General features: G+C 40.2%; 2 protein-coding genes and 1 non-coding gene across 6 annotated transcripts in view; 1 reads left to right on the top strand and 2 right to left on the bottom strand.

Annotated features, from left to right (window-relative positions):
• Positions 1 to 23,667, top strand: part of EPB41L4A (erythrocyte membrane protein band 4.1 like 4A) — a 237,804-nt gene extending 214,137 nt beyond the window's left edge. For all 4 annotated transcript variants that reach the window (XM_002919171.4, XM_034656612.1, XM_034656611.1 and 1 more), the window contains 6 exons: positions 1,031 to 1,150; positions 15,006 to 15,053; positions 15,661 to 15,729; positions 16,775 to 16,885; positions 18,137 to 18,218; positions 21,609 to 23,667. In XM_002919171.4, coding sequence (XP_002919217.1) covers positions 1,031 to 1,150; positions 15,006 to 15,053; positions 15,661 to 15,729; positions 16,775 to 16,885; positions 18,137 to 18,218; positions 21,609 to 21,737 — 559 coding nt within the window. In that variant the 3' untranslated portion in view covers positions 21,738 to 23,667. The remainder of the gene's footprint in view (positions 1 to 1,030; positions 1,151 to 15,005; positions 15,054 to 15,660; positions 15,730 to 16,774; positions 16,886 to 18,136; positions 18,219 to 21,608) is intronic.
• Positions 23,668 to 24,069: 402 nt separating this feature from the next.
• Positions 24,070 to 26,573, bottom strand: LOC105237610 (translation initiation factor IF-2-like). The gene is made up of 3 exons (XM_034656613.1): positions 25,572 to 26,573; positions 25,041 to 25,112; positions 24,070 to 24,229 (listed from the first exon to the last, which is right to left on the bottom strand). Exon 1 carries the CDS (start codon positions 26,421 to 26,423, stop codon positions 25,788 to 25,790), a length of 636 nt encoding a protein of 211 aa, XP_034512504.1. The 5' UTR covers positions 26,424 to 26,573; the 3' UTR covers positions 24,070 to 24,229; positions 25,041 to 25,112; positions 25,572 to 25,787.
• On the bottom strand, positions 25,200 to 25,333 carry LOC117801677. The gene has a single exon (XR_004624425.1). It is a non-coding gene; the product is annotated as a small nucleolar RNA SNORA13 (small nucleolar RNA).
• Positions 26,574 to 27,169: the final 596 nt, after the last annotated feature.

Here is a 27,169-nt window from a genome sequence, read left to right as displayed (position 1 = left end):
CAGTGTGGTCCATGGATGGGTACTGTTAGGTTCATACAGTATCTCAACATTCCGTATTGGTTGTCAATACTTAAAAATTGGAAGAGTTCACTTTAAAAGTCCAAATTTGTAAATTATCTTTAGAAAATGAGAAGATTTGGAAGACCGTCCTGTGATCTCACATGGCAGGTGCCTCTGCCTCCCAGTACCCCCGTCCCTCCCCCCAATTTCCCTTTCCCTTATTTACATTCCCTGCCTGGCCCCCGACCACACTGAGTGTTCACCTGTCCTGCCTCTTCACCACGTCAGCAGCCATCGTCACAATGCTGTGTGCTGCCCAGCTGCTAATGCATGATGCCACCACTGTTAGCTTTCTGTACGTCTAGTTTCTGTCTTAAAAATGGGCATTTTGGGGTGGGCGCCTGGGTGGTGCAGTCAGTTAAGCATCCAATTCTGGATTTCAGCTCAAGTCGTAAGCAGGGTCCTGAGATCAGGTTCTGCTCTGAGCATGGAGCCTGCATGGAATCCACTCTCTCCCTCTCCCTCTGCTCCTCCTCCCAGGTCCCTCCCTCTGCTCTCTCTCAAACAGAAGAGGAGGGGATCATATCTGGCACTTTTTGTCCCTGAAAACTGTGACAATTAGTGTGAATTTTTAAGAACACTTCAAGTAAAATTATTTATTGCTGCTTTGGTTAGTACGTTTTTAAGAAAAGATTTTGTTTCATGATTTAAGATCAGCCCTATAGCAGACACTGCTGGTGTAGTCAAAACTTAAAATATGTTTTAAATGAATTTTTTGTTTGACACGTCTATTTCTTAGAAGAGTTTAAGCCAAAGATAGAAGCCTGAAACTAGTATATACTTACATATTTATGCATAAATATTCTAACACAATTTCAATAAAATTACTTCTTAAATAACTTTCAGTTTCTTAATAACTTCCCAGTAACTTATTTGATAACTTGTAAACTTTTAAAAGCAAGTTTAGGATGAACCGAAAGAGCACCGCATGTGTGAATGTTAACTTGAGACGAATGGTCTTCCGTTTCAGAACACGGCAGGAGAATGACATGGTTGATTCGGCACCTCAGTGGGAAGCTGTATTAAGGAGACAAAAGGAAAAAAATCAGGCGGACCCCAACAGCAGACGATCCAGACATAGATCTCGCTCGTACGTGGACTCTCTTTATACCTTTATTCAAAAACGCGAAGCTTGAAGCAGCTGCCGATTCTGGGGCAGATGGGGCTGTCTCTTTGAGGGCTTCTGGAGTGATTTTAGTTCTACCACGATTATCCCATTGTTTGTCTGTCATATATACCTTTGTATGTTTGTGACATTCATTAACTCTATCTGAAGCCAGAGAAGTTGGAACGTTGCCAAAACAAAATGTCAAAAACAAGGCTATCATGGCTCTGTGTTGTTTTGTTTTTAAACAAAGCACACATTCAACCAAGTAAGTGGGAACAGTCTTTCTTCTGGAGCCTGGCTGTTGGCAAAAATACCTGCTGCTTCTCTCAATTTGAGTCTGCAGAATTCTCGGAGTCTTGTTCGAGATCGAACCAGATGTGAATATCTTCCTATTAAATTACCATTTGTGAGCAATAGGCAGTGAGTGATTCATTACACCCCAATGTTGGGATTTCCCTGCGCCTTCTGTTGCTAGGCAATGCCATGTGTGAGCACAATTACCCTGTAATGATGAAATTGCCAGTCCCCCAAATTAATTTTCTTTTGAGCTGATAAAATTTGTAGGTTTTTTTTTTTTAATGTGTGCATCATTCAGATTTAGATACCCCCACCCCACACCCCTTCTCAAAGCATACCTTTTAAGTGAGCTGGGACTAACTCCCCATCCCTTTGTGATCCTAGGTAGTTAGATGTCTGGTGTTGCTTATTCCTGGAAGGAGAGATTAGTGTCTCAGATAGGGTGGTGGAAGGATGCCAAGGAGTGGATGCAGAAACAGCCTGCAGTTAGGGGGAGGGGGGTCCAGGGAGCCAGGCAACAGGGTGTCAGTTCAGGTTAACAGAGGCCAGGAGAGGGCTCTGGAGGGTACACCCCAGAATGTTGTGTGCCACTAAGGGATGCTTTTCAGTCTTAGGTGCTTACTTTTTAATTAGAAGTTATCCTAGAGTATGTTTTTGTTTTTATCAGTAATACATCATAATGAGTGATGTCTGTTTCTTTTCTAATAGAAAATTCTCAAGTAGTCACTGTGCAGAGTACCAGACCCTTATAGATTTAATTTATTTGTTGCTCCATAGTATTTTTGTTCTGGAACCTAATTAAAATGTACAATTTAAAACAGAAGTTAATAAATTTTCCCTTGTCTTGAATACTACCTTCCCCCAGCTCCATTATAAAAGAGAGGTTTAGGACTGGGAGAATCAAGACCTCATGGTTGACAGTTTAACCAAAAGGCCCAGAATCCCAAGATCAGGAAGCAGCATAGCCATGGGTAAATCTTCTGCAACCACGCTTTTACCTTTCCGTGTGGAATCTTCTTCCCTGAGGTTCTTATAATACACAAGGTTTGGTGACTTGGCATTAAATCTTAAAAACAGCATTTAGTTTTTCTTATAATTTCTAAAGCATTATAAATTCAGTTGAATGCCAGTAGTAAATTTCACTTATTAAAAGGGGAAAAATAAAATAAAATTGGGAAAAATTTTATATATGAATTTTGAAGAAGTCAAAAAACATTACTGGAGGCAATATTTAAAATTTTTGAGTAATAGTCCATTGTATGATTATACCACAATTTGTTTATGCATTCTCCTCTTGATAGGCATATGGATTGTTTCCACTTTTTGCTATTGTGTTAAAAGTTTCTGTACACATTCTGTACAAGTATATCTGTGGAGTATGTTATGCCCGGGGATAAATACCTGAGCGGAATTGCTGGGTTAGAGGGTATTTCTAACCATATGAAATGTAATAATAGACTACCAGAATGATTTCCAAGAAGGCTGTGTCATTTTACACCCTCACTAGCGGTGTGTGAGAGTTCTAATCCTGCCCTATTCTTGCAAATACTTAGTTCTGTCTTATTAATTTTAGCTAATCTGTTTGGCTTGAAGTGGTGTCCCATTATGGTTTCAATTAACATTTCCCTGATGACTAATGATGTTAACCACATTTTCCTGTGTTTTTTGGTTATTCATGTATTTTCCTTTTTAAAATGTTTAAGTTTTTGCACATTTTAATTGGATTGTTTCTTTTTTATTACTTATTTGTAAGGTTCTTTATGTAGTCTGGATATAAGTTCTTTTTCAGATATGTGTATGATGTACATTTTCTTCCTAGCTGTGGTTGCTTTTTCATGTTCTTAACATTGTTCTTTGATAGGCAGACATTTTAAATTTTGAGGAAGACCAGGATATCACTTTGTTTTCACTTATAGTTAAGACTTTTTTGCATCTTAAGGAATAGTTGCCTACCCCAAAGTCACAAAGATGTTCTTATACCTTTTTTCCAGCAGGTTTATAGATTCTGCTTTTTACTTAGTTAGGTCTGTCATCGTCTGACACTCATTGTTCAGTGCGTATGAGGTAGACATAGATATTGAGAAGTTTCTTCCAGGTGCTTATGCAGTATTCCAGGTGCTTTTGTTTAAAAGACTAACTTCGTTGAACTGCCTTGGGGCCTCTGTTGAAAATCAATTGACTGCTTATATGTGGGCCAATTTTATTTCATTGATCTCCTTGTTTATTCCTAAGCCACCATGTTGTCTTGGTTACTGTAGCTTTATAGTAAGACTTGAATCAGGCAGTGTAAATTCTCCAATGCTGTTGTTTTTTATTTTCAAGATTGCTTTAGATATTTTAGGTCTTCTGCAGTTCTATATGAATTTTTGAATCAGCTTGTTAGGTTTTGCAAAAAAAAAATAGGCTTTAGGCTTATATTGAATCTATAGCTCAATTTGGAGAAAATTCTGAACCATTTATTTAAGCCTCTTAACATCTTTCAGCAATGTGTTTTTGGATTTCAATACATAGTTATTGCATTTATTCTGTTACATTTAATCCTCAATTTTTAATATTTTTAATACTATTGAACTATACTTTAAAAATGTTATTTTCCAATTGTTGGTTAGTAGATAGAAACACAAATTATTTTTCGTATTAATATTGTATCTTGCCGCTTTGCAACCTTGTTAAACTGATTTCATATCTCTGGGAGCTTTTTTTGTTTTTAAAGATTTTATTTATTTATTTGAGAGAGAGAACGAGAGAGAGAGAGGGAGAACATGAGAGGAGAGAGGGTCAGAGGGAGAAGCAGACTCCCTGCTGAGCAGGGAGCCCAATGTGGGACTCTGTCCTGGGACTCCCGGATCATGACCTGAGCTGAAGGCAGTCTCTTAACCAACTGAGCCACCCAGGTGCCCCTCTGGGAGCTTTTTTTTTTAAAAAAAAAACTTATTAGAATTTTTCACATTTACAATCCTATTGTTTGTGACCAGAGTCCACTTTCCTTTATTTCTAATCTTTTTTCTTTTATTTCTATTTTTTCCCTTAATGCACTGGCTAGATCACCCAGTATAGTGTTGAATTACAATGTTGAATAGAAGTTGTAAGAAAGGAGGCCTCCTTAGCTTGTTCTCTTTGTTAGGGGGAAACATTCAATATGTCGTGTTAAGTATGTTAAGCTTTTTCTGCATCTGAGATGACTGTATGTGGGTTTTCTTCTTTATTCTGTTAGTGGGAGAATTACAGTGATTCAATTTTGAATAGTACATCCTTGCATTCCTGAGATAAGCCCTCAGGGTCCTGCTACATCATCTATTCTATATATTGCTCGATTCTATTTGATATGATTTTGTTAAGAAATACTGGTCTGTAATTTTCTCGTAGTATCTTTGTCAGGTTTCTGGTAACAGGTTTTTACTGGTCATTTAAAATAATTTGGCAAGTGTTCGAACACACTTTCTCCATTTTCTGTAATAGTTAATATAAAAAATTATCATTATTCCTTCCTTAAATATTTGATATAATTCACCAGTAAAACCATCTTTGCCTGGAATTTTCTTTATGGAAAGTTTCAAATTACAATCTCAGTTTCCTGAACAGATATTGATTGATTGGGCTATTCTGATTTTTACTTGTTTTGTGTAGGTTTAAGTATTCTTTAAAAAGAACTTGTTTGGGACACCTGGGTGGTTCAGTCTGTTAAGTGTCTGCCTTTGGCTCAGGTCATGATCCCAGGGTTCTGGGATCGAGCCCTGCGTCAGGCTCCCTGCTCAACGGGAAGCCTGCTTCTCCCTCTGCCTACAGCTCCCCCTTCTCATGCTCTCTCTGAAATAAATAAATAAAATCTTGAAAAATAAATTAAAAAAAATAAATAAAAAGAATTTGTTCATTTTATCTAAATTATCAAATCTTTTAGCAAAAATTTGTTCATAATAGTTCTTTAGTATCTTTTTAACATCTGTTGTGTCACCTCTTTTATTCCTGATGTTGATAATTTGCTTTTTCTCTTAATTTTTCCCTTAATCTGTCTTTTCAGAGAACTAACTTTGGGTTTGTTGATTTTCATTTTGTCTAGTTCATTGATTTCCACTCTTTATTACTTCCTTCTATTTTGTCTTTTATTTGTTCTTTTTTTCATCTTCTTCTGATATTAAACCTTTCTCCCTTTTCAATATAAATATAAAGTTGCAAATTTCTCCCAAACCTTGTAGTTTTAACTGTGTCTCACATATTTTGATAAGTGTTTTCATTATCACATAGTTGAAAAGCATTTTTAATTTCTTGTGATTTCTTTGACCCTAAACTTCATTTTTTAGTAATGTGTTGATTAATTTCCAAATATTAGAGGATTTTCTAGATACCTCATGAGTATGAATTGCTTTCTAATTTAATTCCATTGTGATAAAAAAAATCTATTAAGATTCCTTTGAAGTTTAGTGAGCCTTGTTTTATGACCTAGCATATGATCTTTCATGATGAGCGATCTGTGGACTTGAAAAGAATGAGTATTATCAGGCATTGGGTGTCATCTGTAAATGTCAAGTAGGTCTAGTTAACTGATAGTGTTGTTCAGATGCTCTGCATCTTTTCTGATTTCTTTGTTTACTCTTCATTCAGTGAGAGGGGGATGTTAAAATTTCCAGTAATGATAATGGATTTGTCTGTTTTTAGTTTTGTCAGTTTTCGCTTCTTAACTTGCTTTTGCAAGTTATTTTGAAGCTCTGGTATTAGGTACCTACGTATTTGCAATTTTTTTGTCTTCCTGATGACCCTTTTATCATTATGAAATGTCTTCTTTATATATATATATGTATATATTATGTATAATATGTAAATATGTATATATAATATGTGTATATGTATATAATATAATATATATATGTCTTCATTATGTCTTTTTCATGCTCGCTGTTTACATGTTATATCCTTTTAATCCTTTCATTTTTAGCCAAGGTATGTCTTTTTATTTAGAGTCCATCTCTTGATCTCTTGTAGACAGCGTATGGTTGGACTTTTTTTTTTAAATCTTGTCTGACCATCGCTACCTTTTAAATTGAATATTAGTATATTTGCAGTTCATGTAAGTATTAGTATTTGGTGGTTTAAGTGTAGCATTTTGCTCTTTTTCCTATTTACTGTATCTGGGTTTTTTGTTGGTTTGTCCCCCATTTCCTATTACATTTTGTGTTAGTTGAATATTTTTTGGTACTCCATTTTACTTGTAATTAACATCTTCCTACTATACTTTTTATTATTTTTTTCTTTAGTGGGTTCTCAATGGCTTACAGTATGATTCCTTAATTTCTTACAGCGTGTTTAGGATTAATATCATAATATGTAAAATTTAGAAATCTTGAGAAAATATAGCTCCATTTATCCCCTCTCTTTGTCCTTTGTGTATTGTCGTACATCTTGTCTTTGCATATGAGTAGCCCCATGTTACAATGTTATTATCTTCGCTTAAACAGGAAGTTGTTTTTAAAAGAAATGAAGAGGAAAAAAAATTATTATAGTAGACAGAAAATAGTCCCCTAGATGTGTCCATATCTTAATCTCCAAGACTTATAAATCTTTTGTGTTAGATGGCAAAGGGGAATTAAGGTTGCAGGTGGAATTGATTGTTAATCAGTTGACCTGCAAGAGATCTCCTGAGTTATTCAGGTGGGCTCAAAATTAATCCCAGCATCCTTAAAAAGTAGAAAAAAGGACAGGAGAAGGAGTGAGAATGATTCAGTTTGAGAAGAATTCAATCTGCTGTTGCTGGCTTTGAAGGTGGAGGAAGGGGCCATGAGCTAAAGAATGGGGGCAGCCTCTAAATTTGGAAGAGGTAAGGAAATGCATTTTCCCCTGGAGCCTCCAGAAAGGAATGTAGCTCTGTCAACACCTTGATTTTAGTCCAGTGAGACCTCGGTCAGATTTCTGATCTACAGAACTTTATGATAAGAAATTTGTTTTAAGCCGCCGAATTTGAGGTAATTGGCTACAGCAGCAATAGAAAATGAATACAGTTACCCATTTATTTACTGTTGTCACTGTGTTCTGTTTCTTCCTCTAGATCTGACATTCTATTTTTCTTCCTCTAGCATTTCTTGTAGTACCGGTCTGCAGATGATACATTCTCTCAGCTTTATGTGAAAATGTCTTTATTTTAACCCTTATTTGTAACAGATAATTTCTCTAGCTATAGGATTCCAAGTTGATGGGTTTTTCTTTCCCACTTAAAAGAGATTGTTTAGTTGTGTTCTCACTTCTGTCATTTCTGATAGGTCGGTTTTCAGTCTCTAGGCACTTTTTCTTTTTGCTAGCTACCTTTATGATTTTTCCATTATCTTTAGTTTTTATCTCTGTGGTATAGCTAAATGTGGTTTTCTTTGTATTTATCATTTATGTTTTTATAATTTGATGTTTCTTCACCAAATTTCAGAGATTTTTGGCCATTATTTTTCAAATTCTTTTTTCTGACCCATTCAGTCTTCCTTCTTTCTTGGGCATTGTATATATGCTAGAACGTTTAGTATTGTTACACAAGCAAACAAGGTTCTGTTCATTTTTAAAATCTTTTTGCTCTTTTAAATTTTGATCATTTCTGTTGACCTGTTTTTAACATCAACTCTTTCCCTGCTGTGTTGTCCAATCTGCCCTTAGAGCCACTCTGAACTTTATACTTTCCTGTTCTAGAATTTCAGTTTTGTTCTTTTTATACTTTTTCTTTCTTTGTTGAGATTTCCCATATGTTAATTTATTATATCCATATTTTCCTTTAAATTGTTACACACATTTGTACAAGGTGTTTTAAAGCCCTTGTTGGTGAATTCCCACATCCGTGTCTTTCAAAATCTGTTTCTATTGACTGATTTTATTATTTCTTAGATTATGATTATATTTTCTTATCTCTCTACATATGTAGTAATTTTTTTGTTGTATGCTGAAAATTTTAGATAATATCTAGGAGGAGGTTTGGATTATGCTGTCTTTCTTTGAAGAGTCAAATTTTGTTCTGGGAGGCAGCTAAATTATTATTGACTACTCTTTAAGATTTTATTTATTTTAGAGAGAGAGCATGCACATGAGCATGCACATGAGTGGTGGAGGGGCAGAGGGGGCGAGAGAGGGACAAGAAGACTCCACACTGATCCCAGCCCATGGGCTTGATCCCATGACCCTGAGATCATGACTTGAACCTAAATCAAGAGTTGGCTGCTTAACGGATTGAGCCACCCAGGCGCCCCGATTGTTGGCTACTCTAGATCTCATTTGTTATGTTTGGTTTTATGCTTCGATAGGGTGGGACTTTTTAGACTTTGTCATTAGCTTAAGATGTGTTTTTTACTTTAGGCTTGGTCCTTATTCCTAAAGCCTGGCCTTTCTGGAGTCTTACTTGAATACACACTGTGCTCAGCATGGCTTGTCCACAGCAACTGCATCAGAACTCCGTACACTACCATTTCACACTCTCCGGTGTCTCCAGCTCGAAGCTGCAGCAGCTGCCCTCCGTCAGGCCTCACATCGTCTTACCCTGCTCATGTAGAGATCAAGTGCAGTGAATATACTGAGCCAACCTTAAGGAAAACCCCATACAGACTTCTGGTGGATTCCCCTTTTCTATTTTATTCTGCACTGTAAATTCCATCCTTATCAATAGCCTTACATTCTGATCTCTGCCTCCCTAGCCCCGTGTAAGACTTGCTTCTTGAGTTCCACTTTCCCTTTACCACACTGGGAAGGTGCCCCCAGGCAGGACACTGAAGCAGTTGGGGGGCTTTCCTTGTGCTTCCCTTTGCTCAAATATCAAAGGCTTATCTTGTCTGTTGCCCAGTGTCTGACAAACGGTTGCTTTGTCTACTTTGTTGTTTAGATCTTGAGGAGGGAAGGGTGCATCTGATACCAGTTACTGAACGGTGATCAGAAGCAGAACTTCAGGAACACTCTTTTGAGGTGGAGAATTTTTTTTTTCCCTCAAACTCATGATCCTAAGATCAAGACCTGAGCTGAGATAAAGAGTTGGACGCTTACCTGACTAAGCCACCCAGATGCCCTGATAGAGAAATACCTTTAAATTGGGTATGGCTTTTATTAGATCAGCTGAAATCAGAAAATAATGATACTTTAAACTTAAAATCTTATTTAAACTTTATTTTTAATTGTAACTACATGATAAAAATATCAGATCGGATAGAGGATTATCTCAGAAAAAATGCAGTAATATGAGAGAACCCCATTAAGAGTTTGATGTTCTGGAATTTAGTTTTAAAGCAAACCATAAAATATTTAGCAAATGTTTGGGGTAATTTTGTAACTGAACTTGGTTGATTAAGTATGTAGCTAATAGGGCCAAAGGGCAGTTAAAAAAACGACAAATGAAGGAAAAAAAAATCTGTTCGAAGAGCAGTTCATTTGGAAGTTATTCTGTCTTCTTGGTAAAAAGCAGATTAACTTTATTAACAGATAAACTTCTGTGGTGGGCTAGTGTGAGAGGTGGTTTTAGCTCAGAAGATGGTGGTAGAAACGAAGAGAAGTGGATGGAAACATATTTTGGAAGTAGGAGTGATGGATGTGGAGTGTTAGAGGTATTTTGGATGAATTTTCACTTTGGGGCTGATGGATGGCGTGGGTAGCCATGAGGTTTTACTGAGGTCGGGTGAGATGAGCTGGAGATGTGTGGGGAGAGAGTGTCAAGATTTTTGTTTTGTTAGGTTTGAGAAACCAAGTGGGCAATCGAATGGAAATGTCAAGTAGGCAACTGGATAAAACTATTATAACTGCAAGATGATGGAATACCTTATCTGGGCATACCGGGCTCCCTTTTATTTGAGCCATGACATTAAAAATCTGAGGCTTGTTGACAACTAAGGAAGTTATCTGCTGGGTGCTGTTGACATTCTGGGCCTCCCCAGTGTTAGCTTACTGCCTAATCTCCATGAACTCTCTGTGTCTTCTCTACGCACAGATAATACCATTCTCATAGAGTTTTGCTGAAAATTTGGGTCATACATGAATTCAGATACCTGTGACATCATACCTGCAGTTACACTTACTGTAATTAGTAAGTTCTCCAGATCTTAGTTAATCTCTAGAAACACTGTAAGGTATTAATGTTTTTTGTTTTGTTTTTCCTTGAGATGAGGAGGAGGGGAGATATGAGGAGAGTACGGTGGAGCCAACTCACATGAAGATCAGAATTTGGTTCTATGCAAATTTAGGAACCACTACTGCTTTTTTAAAATATGGAAACATGGCTAGAGCAGCATCTGAGAAAGTAATTAAAATTGTTCTTCACATATATTTGGCATTTCAGGTATACAGTAAACCACTTAGCTCGCAATTACTCCCATATTCTTGAATTCCTACTGCACTGTCTATAAATTGTCATAAGGGGGTATATCCACTGGGGGTTTAGAACGGTATGATACATCATTCACACATGCTTCATTCATTTTTTTTTTAATTCCCAGTGAAAAACTAGAAAACTGTATTTACTATAAATACCAGAGACATAAAACAGTATGAAATACAAAACTCCTCTCTCCTAAAACAGTTAAACTAAAATATAATTAGGTCTCATCTAGGAAGTTGTTGAGAAGTACAGTTCTTTCTAGTACATTTTGCAGTTGCATTGCCATGACATTCTTGTTTACTGACTTACCATTAGAAAACTTTGATGAAACTGCTTTTCTGTATCAGTCTTTACTCATTGGGGTATTTGGAAGAGGCACTGAAGCTAAACAATCCTCCTAGGTTCAACTTGTGCGTGAGAAGGCTCAGGCTCCCCCTGGTGGTGATAATGACTCACTGTTTTTACTGAAAAATGATGATGCCGACATGAGATTGTCAGGGCGAAGTGATGTTCCCAGTTAAACGCCAAACAGAAGTCTGATGCCTTAAAGATTTAGCATGTAGGTTTTGGAAGTGACTCCTGAATGATCTTCAGCAGCTAGGTTGCTGGGCTCTGTGGCTTCCTAATCCTTCTTTAATTCTGGGAAGGAGGAGAAGATTAAGCTATCCCTTAATCATGTCTATTCTGACTACTCAGGAATATGATAAGGAATTACTGAGATATTTGTTAAGGGCTTTGAATTTTTAAAATAAAGATGTTTTCTAAATTTACAGTTTTCTTAGTAACATATTTTCAGCTCCAAATTTCCTTTTAGAGCAGTGTTCAGTAGTAAGATCACAAAAATAAGTCAAATGCTACCACATTTATTTTTTTGTATAATATAGTACACAAAATATAGTGTATTGTACCCTATACTATAATATATAATGTTTTCTAGCTAATATAATTGGAAGGTTAGAAAGATGTCGAAGGGGGATGCAGGCAGTGATGAGGTTTAAACCCTTTGTACAGTCGCCTGGGTGGCTCAGTCAGTTAAGCATCCAACTCCTGGTTTCAGCTCAGGTCGTGATCTCGCGGGTCACGGGATCGAGCCCCACATGAGGCTCCACACTCAGTCTCTCCCTCTGCCCCTCCCACCACTTGTATTTTGTCTCTCTCTCTAAAGTAAATAAAAGAAAATTACCCCTTTGTGGATTTAGGAAGTAATGCTCTTATTTTCGGGTTGGGAAGAAAGGAAGGTGATTCTAAATGAAGTCTCGTCAAACAAATTTCTCTGAAAAATGAATATTTAAATTGGACTGTTGGTATAAGGTGTGGATGAGGGATGGTTTGGTTTTTGTTTTAAATACTAGACTAATATTGGACTTAATGTGTATTTTTTATAGAAATAGAACATTTCCTTAGGAACTTATTTGGAGAGTTCAAGTAAAACATCTGCATAATTAAGGGCCTTTTAATTAAGAAAAATGGCTGTCAAAATCCCACCGCTTTCTAAATCCAGAAAATGAGGTTGAGCTGTAGGTCCTGAAGTCATCCTAAATTATTGATTAAGTGTGTGCAGATGTAAGCATAGAAATAATATATTCCACATTAGCATGTTGCCTGTGTTTACATCTGTTAAATCACAGGTGGTCTAGCAATTGGAGGAAATTAGGTTTTTTTGGTTTGTTTGTTTCTTTAGCTTTGGAACTTCTCCCTGCCCTAAAGCTGCTTGAAACTGCTGCCCATTTCAGAACATAGTTTACTTAAATATATGACTATTACAGATGCTATAGAACTGATACAGATAGACTGAGTTTCTGAATCTTTTAGGGTTATTATTTATGGCTGGAAGGACTACTGTTCCCATCTGGGTTAAGATAACATTTCTGCGAATTCTTACAAGATGGGAATGAAAGGCATTGCATGTGGAATTGCAACAATAGTAATTTCTTAAAACATGAAAATAGACTTATTTTTTTTCTTTTCTAATAACTAAGGTTAGAAATTCTTGTGGCTAAAAATAAATCAGAAAAAATAGGCTAAGTATAAATAAGCAAATAAAGTTACCTGCAATTCCCAACACTCAGAAATATCCAGTGTTATTGAGTTTTTTGTATATTGTTCATATTCACCATCTCTCATCACTACCCTGGTGTGGTGGTCGTGGGGGACCCCTTATTGCTTTTTCTCATTCTCCCTCTCTCCTTCCTCAAAGCACTCAGTTTTGAATCTCATGCCATCAAAATCACACCACTTACTGTAGCTCATCAACTGCGTACTGCATCTCTTCCCTCGTTCTTTAATTCTGTTAAGATTTGGTTCCTGCCTTGCTGTCGTTCTTCCCAACACTGTTTCAGTATCCACATAATGGATCTCTGCAGTGACCTGGCCTCACAGTTCCTCCACCCACCCATAGCCACTTTACTTTCAGGTCAGACCTTTGACCGGTCATTTCTGATCTCGGGCAGTTTTGCCCCCCATGCGACATTTGCCGACGTCTGGAGATATTTTTGCTTGTCACCCTGGGGAGGTATTAGTAACATCGTGGGTAGAGACCGTAGGTGCTACTAATCATCGCACGGGACGACCCCCGATAGCAAAGAATTATCTGACCCAAAATGCCAGCAGTGCTGAGTTTGAGGAACCCAGCTCATCTCAAAGATAGCCACACTAGTGCTCTTCCAGAGGTAAGCAGGGTTATCAAGAGAATGGCCTCCTAACCTAGATATGATATAAATCTTTAGACTGTTGGGTGACCTTCTGTGAGAATCAGATGTTGGTGTATAGTTAAAACAGAACCATCTTTCCTCTGGGAATGGAGGAAATAACTTAGTGCTTTTTAATATTAGCACCTTCTCTGGCAGTACCATTTAATGGGTTAACATACTATCTATTGAATCACACCAGCCAAATGTAGGAAAGGCAGATTTCTTACAGAAAATCCTCCCAGAGAAGCGTTTCTTACAATTTTTTTAAGCGTATAATTTTAATATATAACAACATCAACATCTAACAATATCACGTTTTATATGTTTGAGACCAAGGCTTCATCCCCTCATCTTCCGTGTTTTGATTCCTTTTGAGTTAATTAAAAGACCTTTACAGGTTTTTTTTTCCCCCCCGTAAAGAAAAAAAAACTTGGTCAATTTAATTGCTAGAAAGTAGCTTATTGTATTCTGTGGGCTCAGAAAGCCCTACCAGAATGCCTCAGTGGTGCCTCATTAACTGAGAAAAAGGCAAGCAAGGATAATATCATATGTTGAAAGTGATATTGAGCCCAAAATGTTGATATAGATTATGAATGTAAAATTCCACAGGACAGAGTATTGCAATGGCTTTGCACACCTCCAGGCCTTTTAATTGTTAGGGTTTGGGTCCTTTCTTTGGGCCTTTATTAGGCCTTGGTTCTGTTGAAAGGATGAATGAAAGCTTATCATTTCCTCACTAGGAAAAAAAGCCATTCTGTGGCAGCAGTCGCAGTGCTAATAGATTTCTAGTATTCATTGCTACTACGGGGGGTGGGGGGGTGAGCACAGGAACGCTGACGTCAGAGTTCTCATTCTAGGAAGTTAAAAGTAGTGGCGTGATTTGTACTCAAGTAGCTTTTGGAGAAGAGATTTGTGGGGTATGTAGATAGGGATGAAGAAGGGCATATAGTGGGTGACAGTACGAGCCACACAGAGGTTCCAGCATTTCTGGGTCCAGGCTTTGAGCCAGAAACACAACATCCGATGTAATATGAAAGGTGAGTCACTGGCACAGTCAGCCTAGTCTGGACTGTCCCACCATTTCCTTTTCCCTGTGGTTGCTGCTTCCACTAGGTAATCACAGATCATGTTGGGAATCTTTCATATTAACAGAATCAGGATGAGTTTTTTGCCTTTACTTAGAAATAGCCAGAAGGACCAGAAACAGAAGCCCTGAATCATCTTTATTGCAAAATCACCACTGGAGTGTGTGTGGATTTGCTCCTGAACTTCTAAGTTCTTTCATCAAATAAAACCCTGCTTTGTTATGGCTGCTTTTTCTGTGATTTTTCTTCAGTAGTCCAAGTAGACAAAGGATCTGGTATCTTTATACTATCCCACATTGGCTCTCCCTGCCCAGTCTTTCCTTGTCTGGTCCCAGCTGTCAAATAAGAACTTAACGGTCTGAAAACTATTGTTGCTGTGCTAAAGTTAGCTGTGAGACCGTTAGATGAAGCATGTTTGCAGAGGTGAATGGTGTTTTTTCTATTTATAGGAGGAGCCCTGATATCCAAGCAAAAGAAGAGTTATGGAAGCATATTCAGTAAGTACTGGGTTTGTTTGCTTGTTTGTTTTGTTTTTTGTTTTGTTTTAAAACCCCTGTAGTGTTAAGGCATTTACAAGGAAGACTGCCGACACCAAGAGGCAGCCTCTGGCTGAAGCATGTCACGGCCTTCATTGCCATCAGTATGTGGAACACTGCCCTCCCATGGTGGTGCCTTCCCAGGCCAGCAGCCCCTCTACAGGTGGTCCTGTCTTCAGACGCATTAGCCTTACCTGTAAATGGGCCTCAGACTGGCCAATAGTTTACCAATAAATACCAAGGAAAACAGATTCAGAAGGAAAAGGACGCCTAGTATGGGGAGAGCAGCAGGTTTTTGTTGGGAGATGGTGGGTGCAGAAACTACATTCTGGACATAGGAAAACTGGAAAAAAGGGAGAAGAGCTACAGAAAAGGGTTTTTTCCCCCCGTTTTTCCTTGAATACGTTCTAGTTTTTTAATCTTTGTTCCTCACTTATGTTTCTCTTAGTTTTACTGACATTGTGTTTTGGGACAAGATTAGGAAGGCAGAACTGATCTGCTGATTGTGAAAGGTATTAGTATTTATATCAGCATCCTAACTTTAATTCTCTTGCACATTCCCTTCTAGAAAGGAACTTGTGGACCCTTCTGGACTGTCTGAGGAACAACTAAGAGAGATTCCGTACACTAAAGTAGAGTGCGTACGTCTTTGAAAATCTTTTCGCAAAAGTTTCATTAAAACTCATGCATAACCCAGTCTTACTATTCAGTGGTGTTCCGTGAAGTGCTTCAATTTGTCCTTGCATTTTAACTGAAATTAAAACTTTAGGGACGGGGTAGAAAAGGGCGTATTAAAGCTCACTGTTATTCTGTACTGCAATCACTGTCATCTTCTATTAATTGCCTGTGTGTATGTGGTAGCTACAAAGGGGCTTTTGATGATTAATGTCAGTTTTAAAATAAAAATTCTTTTTTTGAGATATTCATTGATTGGTAACAATGTTTCTTCTCGTTCATTACTTTAACGCCCAGAGAATTATGTTGGCCCCAAATCCTGTCATATAAGCCCAATCCAATTCCTGTCCTGGAACTAGCACAATGAAATGCTTCATGGAAGCGTAACAGGACCCCCTAATCATCATTCAGTGTTGGATGCAGCACGAGATGAGCTGTGTACTCTGTTTTCTACCCTGCTGTAATTAGTTAAGAGAAAGTGGGATTCTACTGCACTGCTTTATGTCCCTCTGTAACCCATGCTTGCTTCCCGCTCTGGTCAAACAGCAGGTCGATACACACCCTCCCCAACTCCCCTTCCTACCTCTCCTTATCTTTGGGCCAAAGATTTAATTCTTGATGACAGGCTAATCAGTAGCTAGGACGAGGACCAACTTTTTCTAGGTAGGAATGCCATTTTGTCTGCATTGTAGATTTTTTTCTTCCACACTTTCGGAAACAATTCAACTGGGAAGAGTTTCATTACAGTTTTCTCATTTGAAAGAATATATATGTATACCCACATCATACAAATACTAGAGTGTCATTTTCATAGATGGTCAAAGGAGCAGCTTTCTGTTGTTAGCTTGTGAAATTTAAGCCAACGTAGGCTTTCCAAGCTCAGAGGGATCAAGTTCTTTTTAAACTCTCAAAGTCTTACTTCTTTGTGGTTTCCATATTAAGGGAAAATTCCAAATTATCCTGTTCTGACTCCTGGTTTTTTTCTACATTTTTGGCTGCTTGTTCAGGACTCAAGGTGACCCAATCCGCATCAGGCATTCCCATTCACCGCGAAGTTACCGCCAGTATCGCCGGTCCCAGTGTTCAGATGGAGAGCGATCTGTTCTCTCGGAGGTGAAGTAAGTAGGCAAGCTTGAGTGCATCATTCCCTTCATGGCTCCAGCTCCAGGACAGCACAGTATAACAGGACTTTCTGCAATGATGGAGGTATTCTGTATCTGTGGTTATTATTTGAAAGGTGGCTAGTGAGACTAAGAAACTGAAAATTTAATATTATTAATTTTAATTAAATTTAAATAGCCCTGTATGGCTAGTGGCAACCATACTGGATGGCACAGATCTAGACCATACTTAGGCTAAATCATGGCACCTCCAAGCTATGCACTGAAACTTTTTTTTTTTTAAGATTTTTATTTATTCACTTGACAGAGAGAGAGCCAGAGAGCACAAGTGGGGGGAACGGCAGAGGGAGAGGGAGAGGGAGAAGCAGGCTCCCCGCTGAGTAGTGAGCCTGATGTGGGGCTCGATCCAGGATCCTGGGATCATGGCCTGAGCCAAGGCAGATGCTTAACCTTCCTGAGCCACCTAGGCGCCCCTGCACTGAAACTTCTAGAAGAACCAACTGTATGAACTATTCTGTTAGGAATAGCGCATCCTTATTTGAGAGAAGTAGCATAAGTTTCTGATCTGAGGACAGTTTCTTTTCCTACAGCAGATGTACGTTGCAGTCATTTATTTGTAGTTAGGTTTTTTTGTTCGTTCGTTTTTTGTTTTTTTGAGGAAAGTGACCATATCTCACACTAGGGTCACAATGGGTGCTCTATTTTACATGAATATGTTAATGGAGTAATTATGCATCATGTACTTGGTATTGCTCGGTAGGAATGTTGATCATTGAACTCTGGATTAAGGCTCAACATTTTAGTAAACATTAATAAATTGGGAGATAGACTAACCCAGTGGAGAGAGGTATAGGCCAGGTTTTATTTTTTGTTTTGTTTGTAAAATGTAGAGCCTGGTATTTATAGCTCCATAGGTTTATAGAAAAAGAATAAATGGCCAGTAAATGCTTCTCTGGAAACAAGTCAAGAAGCCATTTATACATGTCACAGTAACAAAAGCATATGGAAACCACACCTGTTTTATTCTTGGTTCTTCCATTAATTGGCTGTGATTTTGAGCAAGTTACTTAACCTGCTCAACTTAATTCAAAAATATTTATTAAACACCTCTGTGTAAAGCACTGTGTAAGCAATGTAAGGAATACAAAGGTATAAAAAACATGCTTTTTATCCTATAATCCTCTTCCAGCTAAGGTTGTGATTCTAGGTACTGTCTCAATCCTTAATTCTAAAACAAATTCTCTGCAGTTCAAAAACGGATCTTGTCCCTCCACTTCCTGTGACCCGTTCGTCAGATGCTCAGGGTTCTGGTGGCTCCACAGTTCATCAGGTTGGTAATAAAGTTTGAAGGGGTTGGTACTGATGACAATTTCTGAGAAGCACTTTTCTGAAAGTTCTTTTGGGGAAATAGGGCAATGACTCTCTTCATTTGTAGATTCTGTAATTTTAAAAGAAGGTATACAAAGTGTGGAAGAAGGAAGGAGGGTTACGTGATCAAGGCAAGGCACAATGTGGGAAGAGTTACGTTAGAGGTGAGAGCTAGCGCTAGTGCAAGGTCTCAAATGATCTGACGTTGGAGCAAAGCCGGGGTAACAAAGATGGTAAGGTTGTTTGGAGCCAGAACGAAGAAACAATGGCTTCACTTAATTTAAAAAAAAAATCTTTTAGCTATTTTTTGAGCCAGAGAAGCAAGGAGAAAGTGATAGACTCACAGCAAGCAGATGTTCTATTGTTAACTGACGGCAGACAGGAACTCAAGTCCTATTTTATTTCTGTCTTCTCCCTCAAAGGGAATTACTTTTGTTCTGGGAATGTTTGAAATATGTGGTTAAAAGGGAATTCAAGGGCATAGTAGAGCACCTGCTGCCTTAACAAAGTCCATTTAACGCTCAGCTGAGTATATCAGGGCAGCGCTGCTGCAAACATTGCAGCAAGGTGTTTGACACCACCTCTCATGGTAAGTAAGACAGAAAAAAGGAGTTTGTCTAAGATCATTGGATGGATTTTATTTGGTTAAACCATCGCTCTATGAACAAAGTTGACGTTTATAATGGGTGTCAGCCCACTGTTTGCAGTGCTGTGGTTTTCAGTTTTTAGATCTGGATCCCTTTGGAGAGCAATTATAACTGCTGTTTGTCTCCCATAAAAATGCGTGTAAGCACATACACAGTTTAGTATGTAAATTAAGGGAGTTTATGGACAACCTAAGAAAATGGACTCGTACTTGCCATACGCTGCCCTTTGTTTCTCCTGATTCATTTTTGTCATTGACTTGAGCAGGGACAGAAAGGCCTTTGCTGATTTCGGTTAGGTTCCCGGGGAGGAGATTCTGAGATAGAGGTTACATGGAGGAAGTTTGTTAGAAAGCACTCTTAGAATCGACACTTGGGAAGTGGAAGACAGCAAGAGTGGAAGTGTGTGGTGTACGCCCAATAAAGCATCCTCTGATTGCACAGGGAGCTCTAGAGCTGCGATGGTCCATCCAGCCCCTCCCACCCGGACACAAAGCTCTTGGGCCTTTACACATTCATATTTACCATGCAGCAAGTCACTTGATAAGGGGTTCCCCGGGGGAAGGGGCTGTCTTCAGCTGAGGGGAGTTTCTGGGGAAGGACTCAGTTTCGGAGCTGTAGCAGCCAACACTCCCAGCAGCTGGGGGAGTGAACACCTCAGTCCAGAATGGAGACCTGGGTGGTTAGTCACAACGTCCACTAAAGTTTGCCTCATTTTTGACTAGATAGATCTGGGAGAGATAACAGGTTGCCCAAACAATTTGTTTCAACAGTAGTCTTAAAAATTTATATTCAAGATTAGCTTAGACTTTGCATTCAGACGGACCTGCATTTGTGTCTCCTCGTCTCCACACAGCACTTGTGTGACTTTGGACAAACTGTTTAACTTCTAAACTTGCATTTTTGTGCAATGTAGGTAATAACCTGTTAGGGTTACTATGAGGATAAATAAGCACTATTTTTCACAACTTTTTGTCTTAAAACTTAAAGTTGGATTCAGTAAAGTAGGAATCTTATTTTATTGTGGTTTTACTTTTCCAATTACTCTAGACTCCCTGCTCACCATCACTTAGGAATCTCAAACTTATGCACATTGAAAGAATAGTTCTTACTCTGCTGCATACAAGAACAACTCCCATGCATCTTCTGACCTGACCAATGGCACTGATTCTAAGCCTGCCTCTGCGATACCTTTTGACTTTGAATTCAACAAACATCTAATGAACACATGTAAAGAGTGACAGGCACTGGCTGGGTAGTCAGGAGATTATAGGCTAAATCTGGTCTGCCTGTTTTTGTATAGCCCAGGAGCTAATAATGGCTCTTCCATTTTTAAAGGTTGTTTTAAAGAAAGGGGGGGGGAGGGTCAACATGTAACAACAACCGGATGTAGTCCACAATCTGGCCCTTTACAGAAAAGTGTTTTGCTGACTCCTGGCCTACACACAGAACACATTAAGTAAACAGGTAAAATTAAAAAATTAGGTAAGCATTATGAAGAAACAAAGGGCTGAGTTAGAAAATCAACAGGTGACCTCATACAGGGGTAAGAGTGGTCAAGGGATGCCATCTCAGAAACCAAGGTATAAAGCTGAAAACTTGCAGGGGAGAAGCCACACATGTGCAGAGGGAAGAACTTGGGAGTGAACAGTCTGTAAAGGGCCTGCGTGTTTGAGCTGAAAGCCCCGTGTGGTCTGAGCATGGTGGGGGTGGGGGCAGATAACACAGGGCTTTAGACACCATGGAAAGAGTCTGGATTTTATTCTAAGTGCCAAAAGGCAACCATTGATCTTGTTGCCATGTGGAGAAAGGACTCGAGTGACACAGGGAAGCAGGAAGTTGCATGTCTGCCAGGGTGCCAGAGGTCTGGTTGTGGCATGGCCTGCCTACACACTTTCTCACCCACGCTGGTGAAAGTGGGATGGATGATGGATTCTGATTCACTTTATTTCCTTAAGATATGCAAGCAAAAGGGACAGGTTGAATGGTAGACTAATTTACATGGTAGTGCTTGTTTTAGGTAACCTCCCTGTTCCTTTTCTAACTCTTGTATTAGCTTCCCATTCCTCTGCTCTGACACACTGCAGGGTTCTGATTACCTAGAAATCTTCCATTTGAAACAGATGTCCCATACTCTAAAATGATCTTGATTCAACCTTGAAGCTTAGTTTAGAATAACATAGAAAAATGACAACTGGCGTACTGAGGACTAATTTTCATGCATACAGTGTATTATGCATGTTACTAGGATTTAACTTTACATTTAAAATTTAAGCAATCTTCATGTTATAACTAGAGTATTTGTTAACAGCTTTTGATATTGTGAAGCTTAAGTATTTTGTGGTTTGAGGTCTTAATTTCTGATGTATTAAAATTGATTTCATGGGCTTCTTCTCTCAATNTGAAGCTTAAGTATTTTGTGGTTTGAGGTCTTAATTTCTGATGTATTAAAATTGATTTCATGGGCTTCTTCTATCTTTTTTTTTAATAGATTTTATTTATTTATTCAACAGAGATAGACAGCCAGCGAGAGGAGGGAACACAAGCAGGGGGAGTGGGAGAGGAAGAAGCAGGCTCATAGCAGAGGAGCCTGATGTGGGGCTCTATCCCAGAATGCCGGGATCAGGCCCTGAGCCAAAGGCAGACGCTTACCGACCACGCCACCCAGGCGCCCCTCAATCTTATCTTTTGAATGTATTTTTTTCTAGAGAAGAAATGGATCTAAAGATAGCCTGATTGAAGAAAAATCTCAGACATCTACAAGCAATCTGGCTGGAAAACACACAGCAAAAACAGTCAAAACTGTCCAAGCTTCATGCCTCAAGATAGAGACTTGATGCCAAGGAAGAAGGGCCTGGGATTGGGGGCGGGAAGGGTGTGTGCCACCTTTACTTTTAAACTGTGAATTTTAATTATTCAAGTATTTTGGACCTGCAAGTGTTTCTTCAGAAAAAAAAAAAAAATCAAACCTGTTGCATCTTCTAAAGGTTTAATAGCGTATTTGTGCTGAAGGGCCTTTTTATTTAGTAACTGGACTAGTCTTGTGAAAACTATTCACTTGATGCCCTATTTTCCTTCCTGGAGACTCCAAGTATCTTGTGTCTACAACAAAGATCAGATGCTTCCAGTCAAAGCTCTGGAATCCTGGTGTGCAGCTGCCTGGCTGTGCAATAGCCCACCAGGTGGATGAAAAGGTTCTTCCCAACTCTAGGCCTATCTCAGGCTGTGCACAGGTGTATGAAGACTGAGACATCACTTTTCAGACTGCAGATATTTTTATTCATATAAATATGTTCTTTGTAATACTGTATTTTGTGGCATTAAGTTCCACTGGTAATTTACAAATGTAAAAAGCTTTTTGTTAAGTGTTGCTTTTAATTTCTGGTGTCCTTGTGTTTTCAGAAAAGAGACTGTGGATTTCAGTTGACCTCAGCTTATAAATTCATGACCCTCAACCACAAATGGTCCCTCCATCCTGCCTAGCTACCTAACTCCCCATTTGAGGGTGACTATTACAAGGAAAATAGAAATACTCAAGCAGAACATCCCACCTTCTCCCTCCAACTTCTCCAGAGCTGCCATCAGCACTACTCCTGTCCCTGCACCTGTGCTTTGGAGCCCAATCTCCTTTAGCCTTATCCCTTTCAACTTGGTTTTAAACTATTAACTCTCCCACCTAAAAAAAGGCCAGCCAACTTTCACAACCACAAATCCCTCCCCAGCTTTTTCTCTCCCACTTTCTTGAAAGGGTTATCTGTAGCCTGTATCCTCAATCCATCTTCTGGTCTTGACTTTAAACTGCTCCGGTTCTGCCCCACTGCTCCACTGCAGAGTTCACTAAAAACTACTTTGTGTACCAAAGCCCCAGGGTAACTTTCAGGCTGCCTTGCAACATTTTTAGTGCAGTATTTCACTGTTTCTACGTTTCGACCACCCTTTACTGCTCTTCAGTAAGACGCTATTCTACCTCACCAGTTAGTTTCTCAGAGCTCAGCCCTCTCCCTCTAGGTGGATCTCATTTATGCCCATAGCCTTAAAGTTTATTCCTATAGCTTAGTCTATAGACCAGTGTTCTGCCAGAAGGCCACTTAGATGTCTCAAAGGCAATCCCAACTCAACTAGTTTCAAATGCTGCTCTTTGGCTGGATTTAGGACCATTATGCTTGTGAATGTGCAAGACTACACACCTAGCAGTCGTTATAGACGCCTCCCCTATTACCAAGTCCTGTGAGCTTTGCCCTCCACAGCTTGATCTCCACAAATTTTACTACCCTGGTCCAAGGTGGTTGTCTCTTGTCTAGACAGTCTTCTCCAACTGGCCCACTGCATCCTTCTTCTGACGGTTATTAACTATCCCTAGGATTCCCTTTGCTGTAAACAGAGCCTTAAGTGATCTGATCTCTTACCTGTTGTTCAGGCTCATTTTGTAATATCCTGGGCTCAGCTAATGGCCACCTTCAAGCCTCATTAAGCACTCAACTCTTGTCTACAAATCAGGGCACTTAAAGAGGGAAAGTAACTACAATGGTCACAAATCTGGACCTTTTCTAGCCCAAGGCCTCTGCACATGCCATCCCCAACTTTGACTTCCAAAAGTGACACCTACCCTTAGGCTCAACCATTTTCTCAGCTTTCCTGTCTTGGTCAACTCACACATGGGACTTGTCTCACAAAGTTAAGTTTTATATTTGCGATGACATTTCTGCCATTCAACTCTAAGCTTCCAAAGGGAGGAACTGTTTTGCTCACCCTTGTGTTCCCACTTCTTAGTACATTACTGAAAAATTCAATAAATTTTTTGAATGCTCAGACTATTTGTTCTTTCCTGCAACGTAGAGGCAGAGGATATACTGACTGCCACTTAGTAAGAATAAAAATGCAGTAACAATGTAGGACACCTGTGACCTAGGAACCAACTAGTCTACTTGTTCACCATGCAGGAGGCACTGAAAGAAAGCACTTATTTCTTTTTGGGTGTGGCTAGACCTGTTATTTCACAAGGCTATCCTTAACTGATTGCACTGAATATCTTTATGAGATTTAACCATTTTGAAGTTGCTGGGGGAGGAAGGAGAAACCCTCCCTTTCCCTTTGATCTTTCAGTGAAGAATGCTATTTGCTGGTGGTTAATTACATAATACACAAACCTCCAAGAAGCACAGTGAAATATTTCTTTGTAACCCTACTGTTTTAAGTGTGTATTTATTTATAGACTGTCCAAAAGCAGTTAATTCTAGTACCCCTCAGACTCCTGGAAGTTTTAAATGATCCAAGCAACTCTTGTCAAGATTTCCCATGATGTTTTTTTGAATTCCTCATCAAGGACATCCTAAAAAAACAAAATAAAGCACTCAGTTTGACAAGCAAATATTCACATGTATCATAGCTTAATTAAACAATTCATACCCCTCTGAATTACACTAAGTTATGCAGGTCTGAACTCAGCTTTAAATGTCCACATAAAACACACCTGAGATTTGGCCATATTTGGAATTTAGGTACTACACACAGAAACACGTTATCTTAAATTTTCAAAANTTACACTAAGTTATGCAGGTCTGAACTCAGCTTTAAATGTCCACATAAAACACACCTGAGATTTGGCCAAGTGTTTGGAATTTAGGTACTACACACAGAAACACGTTATCTTAAATTTTCAAAAGTNGCGTGATCCCGGCGTTATGGGATCGAGCCCCACATCAGGCTCCTCCGCTATGAGCCTGCTTCTTCCTCTCCCACTCCCCCTGCTTGTGTTCCTTCTCTCGCTGGCTGTCTCTGTCAAGTAAATAAAATCTTAAAAAAAAAAAAAAAAGTCTAGTGTTTTNGATCGAGCCCCACATCAGGTTCCTCCGCTATGAGCCTGCCTCTTCCTCTCCCACTCCCCCTGCTTGTGTTCCTTCTCTCGCTGGCTGGCTGTCAAGTAAATAAAATCTTAAAAAAAAAAAAAAATCTAGTGTTTAAAAAAAGTAAGCTAGGAACAGGCTACCCTATTTGCTGTTAACTTCAACTTGTTGACTACAGATGTTGCAGTACTAATACTAATTTAACGCTAACACCATTAGAAAAGGCACCCCAACCTAGATAGAATTTGCATTACGAGTAACCGCTTTTGACAGAAGTACAAGGTAGCATCACCCTACCTTAGGTCACCTTTGTGCTCCCAGTGTTCAGCTAGCTAGCAGCAGTCTTAGCTTCAAGCATCCAGCTTTCACCTAAACAAAATTTAAAAATCGTTTAAAAAATACACACTTCGTGTTGGCAGACTCAAAATCACATGTGCCAAGTAATGTAAAAGCATCATCTGTTACTTACGCAGCTCTGACACCAAAGACATCAAATTCAAGGGCAGGAAAAGGCTGCAAAGTGTTTAGTTTACGCCTTTTTTGACACCACATTCACTAGTTTTCAAAAGTGAATGGGCAACACAAAGGCTACAAGAAAACTGCGTAAGGACTGCTCTACCAATGGCACGAAGTTGCTAACCCCATCACGAACTGGTTGATGAACTGTTCTGTGGGTTAGACCCGGAAGGCGATGAATTCCAGCCGGAAGTTCTTTACAGTTCAAACCCCGGACTAGGTAACGAGAACTCCAATTTAAAATGTTTTAAGTGGTTAAAACTTCCACGCTGCGAGACAACTGGTTTTTCTTGCACGAACATGCAAACTCACCTGCAAAGCGGACGACACTCACTCGCCGAGCTCTGCATCCTCAAGCAATGATCGAACTCTAACCCTTAAACCGCACTTTACTCCCACGTGGACTTGATTCCAACTGCGATGCAGCAGGCATACGGGCCCACCTACGGCGAGGCCTTCCTCTTTCACACTCAAGAATTCCCTGCTTATCTGAAAACCTCCCTGACACACGGTCGATGACCAATCCACTCAAACGCACTCAAACCCATCTCCCGTTGCCCGGCGTGGGTACGCAGCCTGCGAGCGTCTTCGCGGCCTCCTGCGGTCCAGCGGCAACGCGGCCGGGCCCGGCCGCCGCCCTCCGCAGTCCACGGACTCAGGGCTGCAAGACGCTCTCACCACCCTCAGGGCGGCCCAGCGCCCTGGCGCGTCGGAGGCCAAGAAGCCGCGCACGCCGAGGCCCCGCCATCCCGGAAGGCGCAGAGCAGCCGGCCGCCGCCCCAGCGCACAGGCAGAAAGGCCGCCGGCCGCTCCCACAATGCTTTTCTGCGGCTGGAAGGACCCACTGCCGGGGGCGGGGGAGCACGGACTGTACCACTGGCCGCCGCGCCCTCGCGAGACGCCGCCGTGTGGCGCGAGGGCGAAGCGCGCCGCGATGGGCCGTGGGGCGGGGCTCCCGGGGAAGAAGACGGAGGGCGAGGGCGTGCGGTGCGCCCTCCGCGTCGTGCGGCCGGCGCTCTCGCCCGGGCGGGCTTCCCCCGAGGGGCCGTGTCCCCGCTCCTCTCGCGGCGTCGGGAGCCTGAGTCCAGCGCGGAGCCTCGGGTGTAGCTCAGAGGACTTGAGAGCGCGTGTTCTTCCCGGCTGAGGAAGAGTAAGGTTCTTCATTCGGAGGATAGATGACGGAGTTCTTACCCAGCTCCGGGCTCCGACCTCAGGGCCTGGTCGGGTGGCAGTGAGACGGGCCGGGGTCCCGCCTGACGTTCTAGCCGGAAAGGCGCTGAACAGGCGCCGTGGACACTGTGGGTCCAGAGGGCGTCAGTGCCGAGGAGGAAACGGAAGGACGTTGTGTAGCACAGCCTGTCCGCCGAAACAGTGCGGACCACGGATCCCGTGTAGGTGTTCCACCTGCCACAAAACAGTGCAGAAGACCAAGTTAGGTTCGTCTCAGTAGCAACAACATGCAATCAATAGAAGATCATTAATGATTAATGATATATATTAATGATATATTTTGCCTAAAAGTCGGGTGTGTATTTTATACTTCCAGCCCATTTCAGTTCAGACTAGTGACATTTCCAGAGCTGGGAAGCAGCCTGTGTGGCTGGAGCAGCGTGAGGAGTGCACAATGGCATAAGATGCAGCGGAAGAGACAGGTAGGAGCAAATCATATGAGGCTGTGTACTTGAAGTAGGAATTGGGATTTTATGCTGAACTTTTAGAGTTGATTAATTATTACCAGAAATAAAGCAGAAGTTGTTAATTGGCTTTTTGCCTGATACCCCTAATGCATTGAAGGAATAGAGACTGTAGTGAGATCTGCTGTGTGATATAGCCAGGGGGTCTCCTTGCTCCTGTAGGTCCAGGCAGAGACTCATCAAGAGGCCACATCCCAGCACTCTTCCTCATTTCTT

The sequence above is a fragment of the Ailuropoda melanoleuca genome, chromosome 3 (genome assembly GCF_002007445.2).
Source record: "Ailuropoda melanoleuca isolate Jingjing chromosome 3, ASM200744v2, whole genome shotgun sequence".
Classification (NCBI taxonomy): domain Eukaryota; kingdom Metazoa; phylum Chordata; class Mammalia; order Carnivora; family Ursidae; genus Ailuropoda; species Ailuropoda melanoleuca.
The sequence above is the reverse complement of the archived record's forward strand: the minus strand, read 5'-3'. Positions and strand labels throughout refer to the sequence as shown.